The 22,249-nt window shown below is 44.9% G+C and overlaps 1 protein-coding gene across 1 annotated transcript; it reads left to right on the forward strand.

Moving 5' to 3' along the window:
• Positions 1-16,847: 16,847 nt before the first annotated feature.
• LOC123046611 (binding partner of ACD11 1) lies at positions 16,848-20,669 on the forward strand. Its single transcript, XM_044470009.1, has 5 exons — positions 16,848-17,075; positions 18,622-18,734; positions 18,812-18,887; positions 19,647-19,730; positions 19,819-20,669. The coding sequence occupies exons 1-5, from the start codon at positions 17,070-17,072 to the stop codon at positions 20,491-20,493; spliced, it is 954 nt and encodes a 317-aa protein (XP_044325944.1). The 5' UTR covers positions 16,848-17,069; the 3' UTR covers positions 20,494-20,669.
• The last annotated feature ends 1,580 nt before the right edge of the window (positions 20,670-22,249 follow it).

The following is a 22,249-nucleotide window of genomic DNA, read 5'->3' on the forward strand; positions in this document are numbered from 1 at the left end:
CAAACCGTTGCTTGGCTATGTTACCGCTTTGCTCAGCCCCTCTTATAGCATTGTTATTTGCAGGTGAAGTTGAAGATTGCTCCATGATGGACAGGATTATGTTGGGACATCACAATATCTCTTATTTAATTAATGCATATATATACTTGGTAAAGGGTGGAAGACTCGGCCTTATGCCTGGTGTTTTGTTCCACTCTTGCCGCCCTAGTTTCCGTCATATCGGTATTATGTTCCCGGATTTTGCATTCCTTACACGGTTGGGTGATTTATGGGACCCCCTTGACAGTTCGCTTTGAATAAAACTCCTCCAGCAAGGCCCAACCTTGGTTTTACCATTTTCCACCTAAGCCTTTTTCCCTTGGGTTTTGCAGACTCAAGGGTCATCTTTATTTTAACCCCCCCCCCCCCCCCCGGGCTAGTGCTCCTTCGAGTGTTGGTCCGAAATGAGCAGCCTGCGGGGCCACCTCGGGGCAACTTGAGGGCTGGTTTTACTCGTAGCTTGACTTATCTGGTGTGCCCTGAGAACGAGATACGTGCGACTCCTATCAGGATTTGTCGGCACATCGGGCGGCTTTGCTGGTCTTGTTTTACCATTGTCGAAATGTCTTGCGAACCGGGATTCTGAGGCTGATCGGGTCTTCCCGGGAGAAGGTATATCCTTCGTTGACCATGAGAGCTTGTGATGGGCTAAGTTGGGACACCCCTGCAGGGTATATTATCTTTCGAAAGCCGTGCCCGCGGTTATGAGGTAGATGGGAATTTGTTAATGTCCGGTTGTAGGTAACTTGACACCAGATCCGAATTAAAACGCATCAACCGCGTGTGTAGCCGTGATGGTCTCTTTTCGGCGGAGTACGGGAAGTGAACACGGTTTTTGGGTTATGTTTGACGTAAGTAGGAGTTCAGGATCACTTCTTGATCATTGCTAGTTCACGACCGTTCCATTTGCTCTCTTCTCGCTCTTATTTGCGTATGTTAGCCACCATATATGCTTAGTCGCTGCTGCAACCTCACCATTTTACCCTTTCCTACCCATAAGCTTAAATAGTCTTGATCTCGCGGGTTTTGAGATTGCTGAGTCCTCGTGACTCACCAGATACTATCAAAACAGTTGCAGGTGCCGATGATACCAGTGCAGGTGATGCAACCAAGCTCAGATGGGAGCTCAATGAAGACCTTGGTCGTTATTATGTTTCGTTTCATGTTGATCATTAGTGGAGTCCAGTCAGGACAATCGGGGATCTAGCAGTTGGGTTATCTTCTTTTCTTTTGGCTTTGTCCGTAGTCGGACTATGTGTGTATTCTGAATGATGTATGATTTATTATATGTTCATTGTGTGAAGTGGCGATTGTAAGCCAACTCTTTATCCCATTCTTATTCATTACATGGGATTGTGTGAAGATGACCCTTCTTGCGACAAAACCACAATGCGGTTATGCCTCTAAGTCGTGCTTCGACACGTGGGAGATATAGCCGCATCGTGGGTGTTACAAGTTGGTATCAGAGCCATCCCCGACTTAGGAGCCCCCTGCTTGATTGATTGCTGGCGTTGTTGAGTCTAGAACAAAAATGTTTTGAGTCTAGGATTATATATATCAGAGAGTAGGATTCTTTTTACTCCTCAGTCCCTTCGTCGCTCTTGTGAGGTCTCCTGACGTAGATGTTTGACTTTCCTCTCCTCAAATTTCACTAAAAAAATTTAGGATCACGTGGGTATCTTGGAATCGTTCTGATGGTTTTGTGACGAGAACATTGTTCTTGGTGCCTCCTGTCTATTATGTGGCATTGACCCGGGGAGTTGAGCTCCGAGGTGTTGTCGTCATAATTTTATCGTTGCAGTTCTGGAATACCTGAGTTTTGCCGACATCGAAAATCTCTTTTATGCAGTTGTTGGTGAGATAACCTCGACGCCACCCAGTACTGGGGCGGGAGTTCGGGAGTATTGCCATAACTCGTATAACGGATGCTTTTCGAAGGTTGAGGTACATGATTTCCGAAGGTTTCTTGGTTATGTGTTGACGGATGGATACAGCTTGGATGTAGGAATTATTAGTTTTGGGTGAGATATATATTGCTTCCCCTGTATCCCCAACACCAGATTGCATAACCAGAAAGTTTCGGGAGTTTTATAGGTGGGAATTCAAGTAGCTCCTAGAATATCTTTTCGACAGATGCATGATATGAGATTGGGGTTCGACGTCTAGTGGTCCGCCTTTCCACGGTCGTTTTTACAGTGGTCTCGTTGTGTCTTAAAGAACCCTTGGCTATGCTGGTTCGGGGACACTTCGTATGTCATGTGCACTGCCTTGTACATGATGGTGCTGTACACTCGAGCCCGTGTGGGCCCCACCACGAAATCTTCGGACGAAATCTCTATCATATGTTTGTTCTGGCTTATTCTACAAGCCAAATCCTTTGTTTTGTTTTATATGTGGTATTCGAGTTGCTTCGAAGTCAAATGTTGAATCCATACCTTTCATAAACGGTGTTCTCATATTGCTATGTGAATACTTAATCCTTCTTGATCATTAAGGTCGTCATGTTAATTCTTTTCCAACCTGTGCGTTTCTCTTCGAGATGATCCCATCATTCTCCCCATCCACAAGATCAATTCTAGGTTTTTTTCAATGGTGTCCATTCCATCTGCCCAAGTTGTCCTTGTTTTCCCGCCCTCCCACCCTTTTCTTCTTCAAGGACTCATATATTTTAATCAAGTATCCATTTATTCGTGTGAAGTCTCTTCACTCTTTTCAATCAATTTTCTTATCCGGTGATTCTCAGGAAGATACTAACGGAACTTCAAGTTCATCATTCTTCATTCTCGTATTCTTTCCGGTGGATTAATTTCAAGCTTTCGGTGTTGATCATATTCTTTTTCTCATTTCAAATGTTTTCTCATGCCGGTGCACCTCTCAATCACTCACCTCTTGCTATTCATTTGTTCCAGAGTGTTGGAGATATCTCAGAAGATTTGTGTTTCCATTCTTAATCCATTCAAGCTATTTGGAGATTGTTATCTCATTCAAGCTATTTAATTCAACCGGTGCAATCTCTCTTTAAAATCATTTCCAACGGTGTTTTCTTTTGAGTGGGCCCTAACCCACAGGTCTTTTCCCAGGATCTTACCTGGCTCTTCTAATTATCAGGAGCGATTCCCAAATTCATTTCAAAGTTTGATGTAAGAATGAATTATCATCAGTCATATGTCCTTCTCCAAGATCTTTCAAATTCTTTTCATCGTTGGTTCAACCTTTTCTAATTTTCATCCCGGAGTATCTCAACAATTCATGGTGGTGTTTCTCGTTGTCATTCTCGAATTTTGAAGACCGAAGAAGAGTTCCTCTTAAATCCTTACCCGTTCTTCCAGAGATTCATGGTTCTAGCTTTATACCATCCTCTCATAATTGCTTTCGATTGTGAGAATTCTTTTCACCCATCCGACGCATTTCAGGAGTTGCTTCCTTTCTTGATAATCATTTCTGAATATTACTCATTCTCAACCTTCAACTCTTGTTCTCCAAATCTAACCGGTGCATCATTCAAGTATTCTCTAATCAGTCCATGATCTCTTCGTTCTCAGGTATCTAAATCCCTCCAAGTAGCTGCATTTGTTTTCAAATTCTTTCCGGCGAATTGTGCCCTTGCTACTCTCTTTTCCAATTTTTACGTTGGTTCGTTCAAGATTTCTCTTCCTTTTTATCGTATCAATTCACTCGTTATTTCGTTGTTTCAATCCTACCGGTGGTCGTTGAAGACCTTCCTCAAGTTTGCGCCATATCTCTCTTAATCCTTTCTACGAGAATAAGTAGTATGCTAAATCCGTTGCTGGTCATCAATTTACATTGGTGAAGGATACGCATAACATAATTCTTATTTTTGTTTCATCCAAGTGATTAATCCTTTCCTTCGGAGTTTGTTCATGAGGAATAAATTCTCGGTTTCATGTGTTTCATCTGTTCTTTTCCGGAGTTCCAAGTTTTCCGCATTATCTTGTCGCGAAGCTCCATCTAAATCACCGCAAGGCTTCACCTTCTGTTTTCAACTTTCCTTTCGTTTTATCATCCTTTTATTACCGGAGTTCTTCATGGAGGCTCTACATGGTGGTTCGTCAAGGATTCTTTTCATTCTTCAATTGTTCTTCAAGATTTCTCTCGAAGTTATGACCCTCCAAGCTACACTCTAAAATAAACATGATGTTCAGCACATGTTTTGTTTTGAGGAGTTCAAGCATTCTTCATCTTGCATCTGAAGTGCAAATTCTTTCTACCTTATCTTTTGAGATGGTGTTATATCATTCTTGACAATTTTCATTCATGTTTTATGATTCACATGTTGTCAAGAACGAGGTATTTTAAATCCATCAATCTCTTCGTTGGAGTTATCTTGTGTCATATTTCACCTAAAGCCTTTCCTTAAGGAATGTTGCTATTTGTGGTGCTTATCAATGATCCAAGTTTTCTCCTATCCTCTCGGCAAAAGCACTTTTCATCTCTTCGTTCATCTCAAGCAAGCAATTGTTTCCATTAGTGGTCGGTTGTCACCTCATAATTTTGAGATGTTTTCCATAAGCCCACTACAAGCTTATTCGTTTCGTTGTTGGTTTCCAACAACTCTGTTATAACCTTCTTGGAAGGGTGCTTTCCAAGCTCTTTTGTGGCAGAAGTTGGCATTTTCTTCTCCATTCTATTATTCCAATGATCTATCTTCTACTCTTTCTTCCGGAGGCATTGTGATGTTGCTCTTTTAACTCATCATCTCGAATTGTGAGGATCATGTTCTTTTCATGCTTATACATTTAACCGGAGTGTGGTGTTCTCATTCAAGTTCTTTTCATCTTATCAAGTCATGCGTCTCTTTTCAACCGGAGTGCTGCCCAAATTTGATCTTCCTTGTTCCTTGTTTATCTTGTTTCAACCAGAGTGGTTCCAATTCCTTCTTGTCCATTATACTCGTCATTCATAGCTTTGCAACCTCCAAGGTTCACATGGTGTTCCTTGTTTCTATTTTCTACCGCAGTGCTCTCGATCGTGTTCAACTCTGTTGTGTTCTTTCTTTCAACTTTTCAACCTCTCAAGGTTCTTTGGTTTCACTCGTTTGTTGGAGAAGCAACTTAGTTTTACCTCTTCTCTTCCTCTTCCGTTTCTCTCCGGTGCCATTCTAGATCTCGGGACGAGATCCTCTCGTAGTGGTGGAGTGTTGTAACGCCCCGAGACTGACGCTCCAGAAGACTTCCAGCTATTCCGAGTTTCGTCGTGTGTTTCTTTTTTGCTTGATCTGTTATTTTTGCATTGCATCATGTCATCATGCCATCATGTCATTAATTTTTATAACTCTTCTAAATAAAATCGTATGGATCTTTGGTCCATTTAAATCGAGGGATTCACATGGTGATTTCTCTTTATAACATATCCTCCCAATATTAGGGAGCTATAATAAATTTATTCCATTTATTCAGAATCACCCATAAACACACTTGCAAAATAATTTCGTTCCTTTTCTGCTTCAAGTTTGGTCTCCAACCTTGCCCATAATTTCTTTCATCATTTTCCGGAGCTCCACCAAAAATCCGAACATTTTTGGACCTTCCTTTTATCAAGTCCTAGTTCAAACCCATTTGAATTAAATCAAATGAATTTGAATTTAAATCTTTCAATCGTGGCCTTTCTATTTTTCTTGGAACAAGCATATTTTTGCGAGTCCGGGAAAATTACCCTCATGCCCTAATTCTTGTCCACTCATTTCTTTTCTATCCCTTTCTTTCTTTGCTTTTCTGTTTTTGGAAGAGTTTTGAAGAGAGAGGGAGAAGAGAGCCCAGCACTCAGGTCCTGGCCATTCTCCTCCCCACCAGGCCGGCCCAGTCTCCCTAGGCCCAGCCCACCTAAACCCAGCTCTAACCCTAGCCCCGAACCTCATCTCTCGACCCGCATCTCTCTCCCTCGTCTCCTCCCTTAGCGCCGCAACCCTTCGCTCGATCCCCCCCACCTCCTGCGCCCGATCCCATCTCCCTCGCACTCCCCGCATCGCCAGGGAGAGCCCCGCTCCTCCCGATCCCCTAGTCGCCTCCACCGTGCCCGAACCCTCCTCCCTCATCTCCCTCGCAGCCTCTCTTCCTCCCCAGCACCGCGGCCTCGCCCTTCCTCCTCCTGCATCGGGCGTCCCCATCGCCGAGCCCCTCGCCGCCCTTCTCCACCTCTCCTGGAGCCTCGTCCGTCGGCCACCGGAGCCGCTGCTGGCTGCCTGTGGCCTCGTCCCCAGCCGTCCCCGCGCCTCTCCGTCGTGCTGCATCATCGGAGATCGCGGCGCCGCTGTTGCCCTCCTGCCTCTGCCGCCAGTCCCGGCCGCCGTCTTCGGCTCCCGAGCGCCAGCCTCCGCTGCAAGCCCCCTGCCCCGCCTCTGCTTTGTTTGAGTGGGGTGGAGGACGCATCTCTGCTCGCCCACTTCGACTGGCTCCACCTCTGTTTTCCCTGCTCGACGCGTGAGCATGAGCGCTCGCTCTCTTGCCCGCGCGTGAGTGCTCGCGTGGGCCACTTCGACCGGTGACCTCCTGAAGTTCAGGACCAAGACCGAGACCGCCCCGAACCATGTCGTCTCACCGGATCGTCAAGACCATCTCGGTTTTCACCAAGTACAACTACGAACCCGAAGACACGTGTACGACTACATCCGAGGTGGATTTCATCAAGTTCCCCTACGACCGTGTACAACTACACGGTGATGCGCCAAGTTAGACTACATGGTCCGCCAAGTTCCTCTACCGATGACTCGAACGCCTACGGACCGTTGTACGACTACCGTCGCCGTGTACAACTACTTCCACTACTTCCCACGACGTCCGTGAACCACTACCATCGCCCCGAAGATGTTGGATTCGTCAAGTACCTCTCCGAGACGAACGTGTACAACTACTTCCTCTACGACCGCTACGAGAACGTCTACTTCCTCTACATCGTACCGAACGCGTTCCGCCCCAAATGCACGCTTCGAAGGTATAACTGCCGAGAATGACCGTCCTGGACCGAATGCATGTGTTGAATAAGATGCATCGTTTGCACCGCGTCCGAATTGTCGCTCTTTGCCATGCCAACGACAGTGGGAACCCGGAATCCGGGATCACCCCACCATCTTGCATGTTGCGCTCATCCGCACGCCTCCTTTTGCACCGGTATCTCCGTGAGCTACCGGAACCGATATGTTGCCGTGGCATCATTTTCGGATATGTTGCCGTGGCATCATTTTCGGATATGTTGCCGTGGCACCATTTTTGTTTCGCCGCCGTGGCACCCTTTTCGTTCCGCCATGGTGACCAAATGCCTCGTATCATGCTCATGTTAACGTTTTCATAAATTTGCATAAACTTGTATATGTCATCCACATCATGATAACAACATTTAAATGCTTAAAATTGTGTTTGCTTTAAACTACTAAATGACATATGGGGATTTCCGAAATTGTTGTTTGTGTTTCCGGCCTCATTTAAACTTGCCTAAATATGTAGTTCAATTATGCTTCACCTCTTGCCATGTTTAACAACATTTAATGTTGTTGGGTACCTAACCGAGAGAGAACTAAATAATTGATGTGATGTTTCGTCAATATGCAACTCATTGCATATTGAGCTCCACTTAATTTGTAGTATTGTTTGTTGCACTTTGCCATCCCATGCCTCTTTAAACCGGACATGCATCATACATGTTTGTGCATCATGCCATTATTATGCTTGTGTGTTCATCATGTTGTTTGCTCCTTTCAGGTTTGCTTCTCTCGTTAGCTTCGGTTTCATTCCGGAGTTGTGAGGATTCGTTCGACTACGTCCGTTTGTCTTCTTCATGGACTCGTTCTTCTTCCTATCAGGATTTTAGGCAAGATGACCATTACCCTCGATATCACTTCTATCTTTGCTTGCTAGTTGCTTCGTTCTATCGCTATGTTGCGCTACCTATCACTTGTTTACCATGCCTCCCATATTGCCCTGTCAGCCTCTAACCTTTTTACCCTTCCTAGCAAACCGTTGCTTGGCTATGTTACCGCTTTGCTCAGCCCCTCTTATAGCATTGTTAGTTGCAGGTGAAGTTGAAGATTGCTCCATGATGGACAGGATTATGTTGGGATATCACAATATCTCTTATTTAATTAATGCATCTATATACTTGGTAAAGGGTGGAAGACTCGGCCTTATGCCTGGTGTTTTGTTCCACTCTTGCCGCCCTAGTTTCCGTCATATCGGTACTATGTTCCCGGATTTTGTGTTCCTTACACGGTTGGGTGATTTATGGGACCCCCCTTGACAGTTCGCTTTGAATAAAACTCCTCCAGCAAGGCCCAACCTTGGTTTTACCATTTGCCACCTAAGCCTTTTTCTCTTGGGTTCTGCTGACTCAAGGGTCATCTTTATTTTAACCCCCTCGGGCCAGTGCTCCTTCGAGTGTTGGTCCAAAATGAGCAGCCTGCGGGGCCACCTCGGGGCAACTTGAGGGTTGGTTTTACTCGTAGCTTGACTTATCCGGTGTGCCCTGAGAACGAGATACGTGCGACTCCTATCGGGATTTGTCGGCACATCGGGCGGCTTTGCTGGTCTTGTTTTACCATTGTCGAAATGTCTTGCGAACCGGGATTCCGAGGCTGATCGGGTCTTCCCGGGAGAAGGTATATCCTTCGTTGACCGTGAGAGCTTGTGATGGGCTAAGTTGGGACACCCCTGCAGGGTATATTATCTTTCGAAAGCCGTGCCCACGGTTATGAGGCAGATGGGAATTTGTTAATGTCCGGTTGTAGATAACTTGACACCAGATCTGAATTAAAACGCATCAACACGTGTGTAGCCGTGATGGTCTCTTTTCGGCGGAGTCCGGGAAGTTAACACGGTTTTTGGGTTATGTTTGACGTAAGTAGGAGTTCAGGATCACTTCTTGATCATTGCTAGTTCACGACCGTTCCATTTGCTCTCTTCTCGCTCTTATTTGCGTATGTTAGCCACCATATATGCTTAGTCGCTGCTGCAACCTCACCATTTACCCTTTCCTACCCATAAGCTTAAATAGTCTTGATCTCGCGGGTTTTGAGATTGCTGAGTCCTCGTGACTCACCAGATACTATCACAACAGTTGCAGGTGCCGATGATACCAGTGCAGGTGATGCAACCGAGCTCAGATGGGAGCTCAATGAAGACCTTGGTCGTTATTATGTTTCGTTTCATGTTGATCAGTAGTGGAGCCCAGTCGGGACAATCGGGGATCTAGCAGTTGGGCTATCTTCTTTTCTTTTGGCTTCGTCCGTAGTCGGACTATGTGTGTATTCTGAATGATGTATGATTTATTATATGTTCATTGTGTGAAGTGGCGATTGTAAGCCAACTCTTTATCCCATTCTTATTCATTACATGGGATTGTGTGAAGATGACCCTTCTTGCGACAAAACCACAATGCGGTTATGCCTCTAAGTCGTGCTTCGACACGTGGGAGATATAGTCGCATCGTGGGTGTTACAGTTGATTTGGATCACGTGATCACTTAGATGATTAGAGGGATGTCTATCTAAGTGGGAGTTCTTAAGTAATATGATTAATTGAACTTTAATTTATCATGAACTTAGTACCTGATAGTATTTTGCATGTCTGTGTTGTTGTAGATCAATGGCTCGTGCTACTGTTCCTTTGAATTTTTAATGCGTTCCTTGAGAAAGCTAAGTTGAAAGATGATGGTAGCAATTACACGGACTCGGTCCATAACTTGAGGATTATCCTCATTGCTGCACAGAAGAATTACGTCCTGGAAGCACCGCTAGGTGCAAGACCCACTGCAAGAGCAACACCGGACGTTGTGAACGTCTGGCAGAGCAAAGCTGATGACTACTCAATAGTTCAGTGTGCCATACTTTACGGCTTAGAACCGAGACTTCAACGATGTTTTGAATGTCATGGAGCATATGAGATGTTCCAAGAGTTGAAGTTAATATTTGAAACAAATGCCTGGATTGAGAGATATGAAGTCTCCAATAAGTTCGATAGCTGCAAGATGGAGGAGAATAGTTCTGTCAGTGAACATATACTCAAAATGTCTAGGTATAACAACCACTTGATTCAGCTGGGAGTTAATCTTCCTGATGATAGTGTCACTGACATAATTCTTCAATCACTGCCACCAAGCTACAAGAGCTTCGTGATGAACTATAATATGCAAGGGATGAACAAGACAATTCCCGAGCTCTTCGCAATGCTAAAGGTTGCGGAGGTAGAAATCAAGAAGGAGCATCAAGTGTTCATGGTCAACAAGACCACTAGTTTCAAGAAAAAAGGTAAAGGGAAGAAAGGGAACTTCAAGAAAAATGGCAAGCAAGTTGCTGCTCAAGTGAAGAAGCCCAAGTCTGGACCTAAGCCTGAGACTGAGTGCTTCTACTGCAAAGGGACTGGTCACTGGAAGCGGAACTGTCCCAAGTATTTGGTGGATAAGAAGGATGGCAAGATGAACAAAGGTATATGTGATATACATGTTATTGATGTGTACCTTACTAATGCTCGTAGTAGCACCTAGGTATTTGATATTGGTTCTGTTGCTAATATTTGCAACTCAAAACAAGGACTACGGATTAAGCGAAGATTGGCTAAGGACGAGGTGACGATGCGTGTGGGAAATGGTTCCAAAGTTGATGTGATCGCGGTCGGCACGCTACCTCTACATCTACCTTCAGGATTAGTTTTAGACCTGAATAATTGTTATTTGGTGCCAGCGTTGAGCACGAACATTATATCTGGATCTTGTTTGATGCGAGACGGTTATTCATTTAAATTTGAGAATAATGGTTGTTCTATTTATATGATTAATATCTTTTATGGTCATGCACCCTTGAAGAGTGGTCTATTTTTATTGAATCTTGATAGTAGTGACACACATATTCATAATATTAAAGCCAAAAGATGCAGAGTTGATAATGATAGTGCAACTTATTTGTGGCACTACCGTTTGGGTCATATTGGTGTAAAGCGCATGAAGAAACTCCATTCTGATGGATTTTTGGAATCACTTGATTATGAATCACTTGGTACTTGCGAACAATGCCTCATGGGCAAGATGACTAAAACTCCATTCTCCGGAACAATGGAGCGAGCAACAGATTTGTTGGAAATCATACATACTGATGTATGTGGTCCGATGAATATTGAGGCACGCGGCGGGTATCGTAATTTTCTCACCTTCACAAATGATTTGAGTAGATATGGGTATATCTACTTGATGAAACATAAGTCTGAAACATTTGAAAAGTTCAAAGAATTTCAGAGTGAAGTGGAAAATCATCGTAACAAGAAAATAAAGTTTCTACGATCTTATCGTGGAGGAGAATATTTGAGTTACGAGTTTGGTCTTCATTTGAAACAATGCGGAATAGTTTCGCAACTCACGCCATCCGGAACACCACGACGTAATGGTGTGTACGAACATCGTAACCGCCTTTATTAGATATGGTGCAATCTATGATGTCTCTTACTGATTTACCGCTATCATTTTGGGGTTATGCTCTAAAGATGGCTGCATTCACTTTAAATAGGGCACCATCAAAATCCGTTGAGACGACGCCTTATAAACTGTGGTTTGGCAAGAAACCAAAGTTGTCATTTCTTAAAGTTTGGGGCTATGATGCTTATGTCAAAAAGCTTCAACCTGATAAGCTCGAACCCAAATCGGACAAGTGCGTCTTTATAGGATACCCAAAGGAAACTGTTGGGTACACCTTCTATCACAGATCCGAAGGCAAAATCTTTGTTGCTAAAAATGGATCCTTTCTAAAGAAGGAGTTTCTCTTGAAAGAAGTGAGTGGGAGGAAAGTAGAACTTGATGAGGTAACTGTACCTGCTCGCTTATTGGAAAGTAGTTCATCACAGAAATGAGTTCCTCTGATTCCTACACCAATTAGTGAGGAAGCTAATGATGATAATCATGAAGCTTCAGATCAAGTTACTACGGAACCTCTTAGGTCTTCCGGAGTAAGATCCGCACCAGAGTGGTACGGTAATCCTATTCTCGAAGTCATGTTACTAGACCATGATGAACCTACGAGCTATGAGGAAGCGATGATGAGCCCAGATTCCATGAAATGGCTTGAGGCCATGAAATCTGAGATGGGATCCATGTATGAGAACAAAGTGTGGACTTTGGTGGACTTTCCCGATGATCGGCAAGCCATAGAAAATAAATGGATCTTTAAGAAGAAGACTGACGCATACGGTAATGTTACTATTTACAAAGCTCGACTTGTCGCGAAAGGTTTTCGACAAGTTCAAGGAGTTGACTACGATGAGACTTTCTCCCCCGTAGCGATCCTAAAGTCTGTCTGAATCATGTTAGCAATTGCTGCATTTTATGATTATGAAATTTAGCAAATGGATGTCAAAATTGCAATCGTGAATGGATTTCTGGAAGAAGAGTCGTATATGATGCAACCGAAAGGTTTTGTCGATCCAAAGGGTGCTAGCAAAGTGTGCAAGCTCCAGTGATCCATTTATGGACTGGTGCAAGCCTCTCGGAATTGGAATAAACGTTGTGATAGTGTGATCAAAGCATATGGTTTTATACAGACTTTTGGAGAAGCCTGTATTTACAAGAAAGTGAGTGGGAGCTTTGCAGCATTTCTGATCTTATATGTAGATGACATATTGTTGATTGGGAATGATATAGAATTTGTGGATAGCATAAAGGGATACCTAAATAAGAGTTTTTCTGTGAAAGACCTCGGAGAAGCTACTTACATATTAGGCATCAAGATCTATAGAGATGGATCAAGACGCTTAATTGGACTTTCACAAAGCACATACCTTGATAAAGTTTTGAAGAAGTTCAAAATGGATCAGTCAAAGAAAGGGTTTTTGCCTGTGTTACAAGGTGTGAACTTGAGTCAGACTCAAAGCCCGACCACCGTAGTAGATAGAGAGAAAATATAAGTCATTCCCTATGCTTCAGCCATAGGTTCTATCATGTATGCAATGCTGTGTACCAGACCTGATGTATGTCTTGCTATAAGCATAGCAGGGAGGTACCAAAGTAATCCCGGAGTGGAGCACTGGACAGCGGTCAAGAACATCCTGAAATACTTGAAAAGGACTAAGGATATGTTTCTCGTTTACGGAGGTGAAAAAGAGCTCGTCGTAAATGATTACGTCGATGCAAGCTTTGACACTGATCCGGATGACTCTAAGTCGCAAACCGGATACGTATTTTTATTGAATGGAGGAACTGTCAGTTGGTGCAGTTCCAAGCAGAGCATCGTGGCGGGATCTACGTGTGAAGCGGAGTACATTGATGCTTCGGAAGCAGCAAATGAAGGATTTCATATCCGATCTAGGTGTCATACCTAGTGCATCGGGTCCAATGAAAATCTTTTGTGACAATACTTGTGCAATTGCCTTGGCAAAGGAATCCAGATTTCACAAGAGAACCAAGCACATCAAGAGATGCTTCAATTCCATCCGTCATCAAGTGTCAGAAGGGGACATAGAGATTGGCAAGATACACATAGATCTGAATATTGCAGACCCGTTGACTAAGCCTCTCTCACGAGCAAAACATGATCATCACCAAAGCTCTTTGGGTGTTAGAATCATTACTATGTAATCTAGATTATTGACACTAGTGCAAGTGGGAGACTGAAGGAAATATGCCCTAGAGGCAATAATAAAGTTATTATTTATTTCCTTAATTCATGATAAATGATTATTATTCATGCTAGAATTGTATTAACCGGAAACTTAATACATGTGTGAATACATAGACAAAAACTATAGTCCCTAGTATGCCTCTACTTGACTAGCTCGTTAATCAAAGATGGTTATGTTTCCTAACCATAGACATGTGTTGTCATTTGATGAACGGGATCACATCATTAAGAGAATGATGTGATGGACGTGACCCATCCATTAGCTTAGTATTATGATCGTATTAGTTTCATTGCTACTGCTTTCTTCATGACTTATACAAGTTCCTCAGACTATGAGATTATGCAACTCCTAAATACCGGAGGAACACTTTGTGTGCTACCAAACGTCACAACATAAAAGGGTGATTATAAAGGAGCTCTACAGGTGTCTCCTAAGGTGTTTGTTGGGTTGGCATAGATCAAGATAAGGATTTGTCATTCCGTGTTTCGGAGAGGTATCTCAGGGCCCTCTCGGTAATACTCATCACTATAAGCCTTGCTAGCATTGAAAATAATGAGTTAGTTGCGGGATGAAGTATTGCAGAATGAGTAAAGAGACTTGCCGGTAACGAGATTGAACTAGGTATTGAGATACCGACGATCGAATCTCGAGCAAGTAACATACCGATGACAAAGGGAACAACGTATGTTGTTATGCGGTTTGACCGATAAAGATCTTCGGAGAATATGTAGGAACCAATATGAGCATCCAGGTTCCACTATTGGTTATTGACCGGAGACGTGTCTCGGTCATGTCTACATAGTTCTCGAACCTGTAGGGTACGCACGCTTAACGTTCGATGACGATTGGTATTATGAGTTTATGTGTTTTGATGTACCGAAGATAGTTCGGAGTCCTGGATGTGATCACGGACATGACGAGGAGTCTCGAAATGGTCGAGACATAAAGATTGATATATTGGATGGCTATATTCGGACAACGGAAGTGTTCCGGGTGATGTCGAAGAAAACCGGAGCGTTGGAGGGTTACCGGAACCCCCCTGGGAGAACTAATGGGCCACATGGGCCTTAGTGGAGAGAGAGAGGGCCGGCTAGGGCAGGCCGCGCCCCTCCCCCTCTGGTCCGAATTGGACTAGGGAAGGGGGGCCCTTTCCTTCTTCCTCTCCTCATTCCTTTCCCCCTCCTAGTAGGAGTAGGAAAGGGGAGTCCTACTCCTACTAGGAGGAGGAGGACTCCTCTCCTGGCGTGCCCCAAGGGCCGGCCGGCCTCCCCCCTTGCTCCTTTATATACGGGGGCAGGGGGCACCCTAGAACACACAAGTTGACATTGTTTAGCCGTGTGCGGTGTCCCCCTCCACAGTTGCACACCTCAGTCATATCGTCGTAGTGCTTAGGTGAAGCCCTACGCCTGTAGCTTCATCATCACCGTCATCACGCCGTCGTGCTGACGAAGCTCTCCCTCGACACTCTGTTGGATCGTGAGTTCGTGGGACGTCACCGAGCCGAACATGTGCAGATCGCGGAGGTGCCGTACTTTCGGTACTAGGATCGGTCGGATCGTGAAGACGTTCGACTACATCAACCGCGTTGTCATAACGCTTCCGCTTAGGGTCTACGAGGGTACGTGGACAACACTCTCCCGCTCGTTGCTATGCATCACCATGATCTTGCGTGTGTGTAGGAAATTTTTGAAATTACTGCGTTCCCCAACAGTTTTCGTGCGCACCCAACGGCACAAGCAGCACGCCCTGGGGGGGCCGAAAACAGCAACGACGGTGAGCGAGGCGATGGCCCGGAGCTCTGGTGTCGACGAAATCGACGACACGGTGCACGGGAGGACCAGCGGTTTGCACCTAAGGCGAGTGCTCACAAACCCAACAAAGACACCCATGGGACCATTGGTCACCGGAGCTTCGTCGGCGATGAGCTTGTGCGGCGGCGCACTCTCAGCCTCGACGGAATCGATGGCTATGGCGAGAATTCAGGCACGAGGTTGGGGGGGAGCTCATGTGCTCATGGCGATCACGTAGAGGTGGTCGGCGAGCTCGGGGAGGCAGCGAGGTGAGCGTGGGGTCGCCGGCGATCTAGGCGGACGGAGGTTGAAGAAGGTGCCATTGGCGTCCTTGCAGTGCTCCCGGAGTCGAACGCCTTGATGTAGACGACGTAGGAGACAACAGAGGTGCTGGGGACAAGTTGGTGAGGCGCGGGGTGCATGGTGGCCACGGGAATGGCGAGCGGCGGCGACATGTGCGTTCGGGTGAGCTTGAGATCGAGCGGGGAGAAGGGGGAGAGTGACCAGAGGAGGAGGGGGTTAGTGTGGGGCTTCATCCTAGTCTCCTAGGCGTCGCGAGAAGGGCCGGGGGAAGGAGGAAGCAGGCAGGGAGGTGACCGCGGCGATCGTGCACGCGTTAACATGCGTCTGCCTACTGGCAGAGGTGGAAGAAGACCCATTCGCCCCTGGTGGGCTGGGCTAGCTACCTACAGTGCTAGGACGCACGATAAGTTGCCAGGTATTCTCTCTCTCTCTCTCTCTCTCTCTCTCCTATTTCTGTTTTCTAATTTGTTTTTCTGTTTTTGATTTAGCAAAAATACTAAATCATTTTTTAAACTCCTAAAAATATTTATGGGCACTTTTGAAATATTTCCAACAGCCCTCAACTGTTTTCAGAATTATTGGAGCATTTAAATTATCTATAGCATTTAAATGCCCTAATTCAAATATAATATGATTTAATTCAAAAATCCAGGATGACCTAGAAAAATGTGCACCATTTTTTGCAGAGATTGTAAACCAATTCAAAAATGCTGAACTTTTCTGAAGGCATTTTGGGTTCATTGAAAATATTTTAGTTGATCCTGGTAATTCAAAGGGGTGCTAGGGTTTGATCAATCCCCATTTCAAATTTAACAAAAATTTAAACATGATGCATGGATGCAAATGCTACTATTTGCAGGCAATTATTTTAGGGCTGTGACAAATAGTCCTTTATTGAACTCAGTATATTTCCTTTACGAACTTCGCTTTATTGGGTTCCTTGCTTCGCTTCCCCTCCCTACTGTGCTGTGCTTTGTCGTTTTTTTTCCTTTTTATGAGGAATATTTGTGCTTTCTCGTTGGCGAGGCCGGCTGAGCCCCTGGACTAGACCCAGCAGGCAGGGCCCAAAGTAAAAGGGCCGAAGCGTGGTGGGGTCCCAGCAGCCGGCGCGCCCCACACGTCGCCACGTCACCGCCTCCACGTCTACTGCTGGAGTTGGACGGCAGGAACCGCCGCCTGCTCCACTCCACTCCGCGTCTCCGCCTTCTCCCCCCACCTATAAATCGCACCCGCTGGACACGGGGCGGATCCATTTCTCGCATATATTTTTCTTCCCGTTTCCCGATTCAAGTAAGCGGTTAGGGTTCGGAGATCTCGGCGTCGCATCGCGGCCATGGCGGTGAGCTCCCGGTTCCCCCCTCTCTTTATCGGCCGTCGGCGGCGCCATTTCCGGCCCGAGTGCTTCTTGGCTCTTGATCTGGATTGCGTATTAGGGTTTAGAAACAGGGGTTTGGGTTTTGGGGAGTTCTAGATTTGGGCATACGCTGTCCTGGATAGATTTTTCTTTGGTCAATTTGTCCTGCCAAAGGTTGGAGAACTAAGATTTTTGGCTCCTCGGCGATGTAATGTGAAACAGTGCATCGGAGGCAGCCGGGCAGCCGTTTTTTACCAATTGATTCCAGTGAAATCTTGTCCTATTTCGGTCGGCATTCTACCTGGCTGAATGTGCGATGGCCGGCGGATCTGAATATGCTGCCCAGTCATGTATAATGCTGTTAGGGGTACTCAAATCACTTAGTATGTTCTGAAATGAACAAGTGGCATTCTAATCAATTCATCTAGTTGTTTGTTACTGTGGCATTCCAATCGATTCATCTAGTTGTTTGTTTGCTCCTGTGGCTAGGTGCTGTGACTTGTGAGCCATGAACAGCCTTCCTTGACCCTTTTTCTTTGGCAACCTTTTGTTGAGATTAATGTCGGCAGTGACTGGTTCAACCAGCCTGTATTACTTGGTTATATCCTGTCCCTGTTATCTGTTTATGCCTACTTGCTTGTGCTAAGTATTAGGTGCAAATGGATCTTATTGCTTCTTTTCATTGCATTGTGAACACCAAGAATGTTATATAACAATCAGTACATGGTGAATGTGAGCCTTCTTTCTCCACTACATTTCATAAAATGGTTATAGTGGTGTCAGTAATAGCAAAAGAGTGCCGATTGTGTCATTTTACAGTTTAGCTGCTTTATTTTATTCGATATGCTAGTTGCACTGACTAGTAAAATATAGTTGGGTTCATACAATGCCTGTCACGGCAAAAAGGTCTTGGCGGTGACTGTGAGTACTACATACATGTTCATTATGAACGGCACATACTGATCTGCATACAAATTGAATAGTTGTTGTGCATAAAAGCTAGCATGATGGCACAGTTTAAACATGCAAACCTTCGAAGGAGATGAGTTTTTAGCACGAATAAATCACTTTATGAACATCTGAGGTTGAAATATTAAGCTTGATGCATAAAGTGGCTGCATATGTTTCCAGCCATTTTATATGAACAGCTAGCGGTCAATGTTGTCCAAAAAGATTAGTTTGTGGTACGGATTTAAAATAATCCTAAGAGATTGGGAACAAATTCATCGTTTTCTGCCATAGGTCGGAGCTGTGGAGGTGGTAAGTTCTTTCTTTTTTAACCGAGTTTGTGTAATGTTGATTAGGAAATCCCATTAGATATTGTATAATGCCTTACTAGAAACAAGATAAGGCACAAGTTATCAATTTAGGCCATCGGTGTTGTTTATGTGATAGTGCATGTAAGTGTGCATTACTTATTAGTTTTTCAGATACTGTACAAGTGTGTGTTGCAGAGCTTTTGCTCATATAGCCTAGAACAACAGATGAAGTATTAATTGTTCCTTTTTGTACTTTTATTTCTTTGATGAAGACAAGCACGCTTAGCACAGTCATGGTGAGCAATTTGTCGCTGAAAGCAGCACTAAGAGATGTAAAGGAATTCTTTTCCTTTTCTGGTGACCTTGTGCATGTTGAAATGCAAAGGTTAGTAATACGATCTTCATTATGCTTGTGGTCCACTGTGTACTATGAATCTCATTAACCTTTTAAATGTTTTGCAGTGGTGACGAGCTGTCTCAAGTTGCCTACATTGCTTTTAAAGATAAGCAAGGAGCTGAGACAGCCATACTTCTGACGGTACCTTTTTTACCTCCTATTTCTGAAAAGAACTTCCTTTCCCCCCAAGGATATATGGTTGCTTGAGCCTGTGAAATGTATTGTCATGCAATTACGCATCATTGATGGCATGCACCAATATTCTCCATTCGTTGGAATATATATAGAAGGCGTAATTACTATTCCAATGCAACATAAATGCCCAACTTTACGTTGTATTGCCCGTGTGCATGTGTTGAATATAGTACTTCAGAGATAACGAGTGAGGTTGCTTACCTGCTCCACGGTATGTGCTTAATATAGTACTTAAGTACTTGTATTGTTTACCTGGTCTACAGCAAGACAAAACTTTCCCTATATTTCTGAATGGATTGTGTATTTGTTACTACCTTTGTACCAAAATATAAGATGTTTTTACAGTACAATTGGGAGTACTAAACATAGTTATTTTTCATAGGAAACCATGTTATGTAAGTTGTGACCATGATCTCAGGTTAAACAGTATGATGTAAAAAGATATTCCTTGGTTCCATCGACTCTTTCAAGTAAATAATGTGTACATGCTTGCTTATTTGAATGTTTAAGTTTACCTAATCATTGCCCAACGGAAATTTCAACACTAACTCAATATCTTTTGGATAGATAGATTTCTGTTTGCAAATACATAGCATGTCACTGAATTGTGTCTATTTCTGCTGCTTAATTGCTTTATACTTGCTGGAAGCCTGGAACTACTCATATGATGAATATCTGATGCGCTTGGTTTGATTGCTGTTGCAGGGTGCCACGATAGTCGATATGGCTGTCATCGTAACACCAGCCACTGATTATGAGCTACCAGCTGATGTTTTAGCTGCTCTAGAGGTATGGTTAGAGATGTGTAATATCCATGTCTGTAGTATGGTCTTTGTCTGGTGGTAATGGATTTCCTTACATTGCTTTGCATCCACAGCCCAAAGATGCAAAGTCCTCTGCTCTTGAGAAGGCAGAGGACATCGTTGGGACCATGCTGGCCAAGGGGTTCATTCTTGGTAGGGATGCGCTCGACAAAGCAAAAGCTTTAGACGAGAAGCATCAGCTCACATCAACTGCGACTGCTCGAGTATCTTCCTTTGACAAGAGAATCGGTCTGAGTGAGAAGATCAGCGTTGGTACTTCAGTTGTAAATGATAAAGTAAAGGAAATGGATCAGAAATATCTAGTTTCCGAGAAGACTAGGTCAGCACTTGCAGCTGCTGAACAGGGCGTCTCTACTGCTGGATCTGCCATCATGAAGAACAGGTATGTCCTTACTGGAGCAGCATGGGTAACTGGTGCCTTCAGTAAGGTTGCAAATACCGCGAACGATGTCGGGGCAAAGGCGAAGGAGAAAATAGCGGCTGAGCAGGAGGGCAAGACCGTAGCGGCCGGGTATGCACAAGCTGACATGTCGGACGCTCGTGAAAAGCCCAGGGATTTGGATGGTGAAGTCACAAAGATACATGTCTCTGAAAACCCTGAAGATATCCCCATATCTACCGCTGCAGTTTTCCCCATTACAGTAGATGATTCCAGCGATGCGTCTCCACCACCGCCTGCTACTGCTCTTCCCAAGAAACCGGAACCTGCGCAGGGATTGATACTATGATGATCTGGCTGATACATGAATGTAAATAGACATATGAGGTGGGTTGTTTAATTCAGGCTGTAGCGTTGTGGCTGCTGTATTGTGATTCACCTGTTTGAAGGTTGAAATTTATCAGGACCGAAAGAGTTTGGGATTTGTAGCAGCCATTTTAATTGATCAAACAATATTATCATGCACTTGCGGTGTCAAAATGTTTGCGTATGATATTCACTTCTCTGATGTGTTCTTTTCTTCTCCTGAGTTTTTACAAGACTGATAGATCAGTGAATAGGTCATAAGCCCAGTTATTTTTTGCGGCCCAAATGGACTGAATGGATAATTCCACCACCGATAGGAGTACTTGTATTGCCTAATTAAGTTTTTTTGTTGTTGCCAGAAGTGTTGGCGTGCAAGAGTTCCCTTGGTACAGTGCTGCTGGCATGCTTCATTCTTTTGCTGAAAACAACTTCTTTTATGCTTTGTGTTTATTTATTCTGCTGTGAAGAGTGGCCGAATGGAAGTGCGATCGCATGGCAACATCAGGCACCGGACATTTGTCGAGCACGGTTGTAGAAGTAGGCCGCATTTTATACCCTCTTCAGTCTTCAACGAAGAAATGGTCAGAGGTTTGTTCACCGCACAATTACGAGTGACCAAATGGCACCGGACCATGAAACCAAACCAACATGATGAGAACCATCAGAGCATTATACTGTTGCGTTCTGTATGCGTTTTATTATTGCTGCAGTGAGATCAGTACAGCTTTACTGTCTAACACAGCTGAGATCAAGAAAGAAAACAGAAAACGTTCACATTTTTTTCCTTGACATATCACTTGCTCAGTTCTTGAGCTCTTGTCACGACCGTCTCCTTCCTTGGTCCGCGTCAGAGCAGCTTGGGCTTCCGGCCGCCGGCCTTCCCTCCTCCGAAGCTCGACATATCTGCAGACCAAAAACGCAGCAAAATGCAGAGCTCAGAATCAGCAGCACAGCTGTATAAAGACGTCCGTTGCATGCATTGCATACACGCGCGATGCACGTACCCGACGGGGAGGGGACGTGGGAGCAGAGGAAGAGGACGACGAAGCAGAGCACGACGATGAGCGGCACGAGGTGGACGGACCGCTCCGTCACCGCCGGCGGCCGGACGGCGGGCGCCTTCTCCGGCTTGGCCTCCAGGTCCTTCGCCCCCTCCTCGTCCGCGAAGACGGGGAACGACGGGGTGCTCACCGGCCTCTGCATTCTCTCGACTCTCTAGTACTGACTACACGTCAGGGTTGGTATGTGTACGCTGGCTGATACTTGCCGAGTCTCCGTACTTCTTATGGCCACCGAGTTCCGAGATGGCAACGCTACAATTTCTACTGACTTTTCTTATGCTTCTCTGAACCTCACGCGTTGACTTTGAGTATGCTTCGATTTGCTTAGCGCTAACGACAGTTTGGCGCTTTGAGTAGTACTGTACGTGAGGCGCCTCCAAGGGAGAGGGAGGAGCCCGCCCTTTCCATTTTCCGAAGCAAAGGTCCAAAACCAGAAGGAGCTCCCTCCCCTCCCTCCCTCGAGGTAACTTGTTCAGAACACATGTCCGCTGCAGGTTCGTTTCGTTCGGCGTGCAAAGCTGTGCTGCACCAGTGGGCAAGGCCCAAGCGTGACTGTGTGGGTGTGGCCGCCGGTCACAACGACGTCGAAGCGGTGGGCTTCAGTCAGTGGCCAGTGCCCAGTGGGATGGTTGGATCTGCAGGCAAGCTTACTGTGAGCTGCAGGCAACTTGTTCAGGA

This window comes from Triticum aestivum, chromosome 2B (assembly GCF_018294505.1).
Source record: "Triticum aestivum cultivar Chinese Spring chromosome 2B, IWGSC CS RefSeq v2.1, whole genome shotgun sequence".
NCBI lineage: Eukaryota > Viridiplantae > Streptophyta > Magnoliopsida > Poales > Poaceae > Triticum > Triticum aestivum.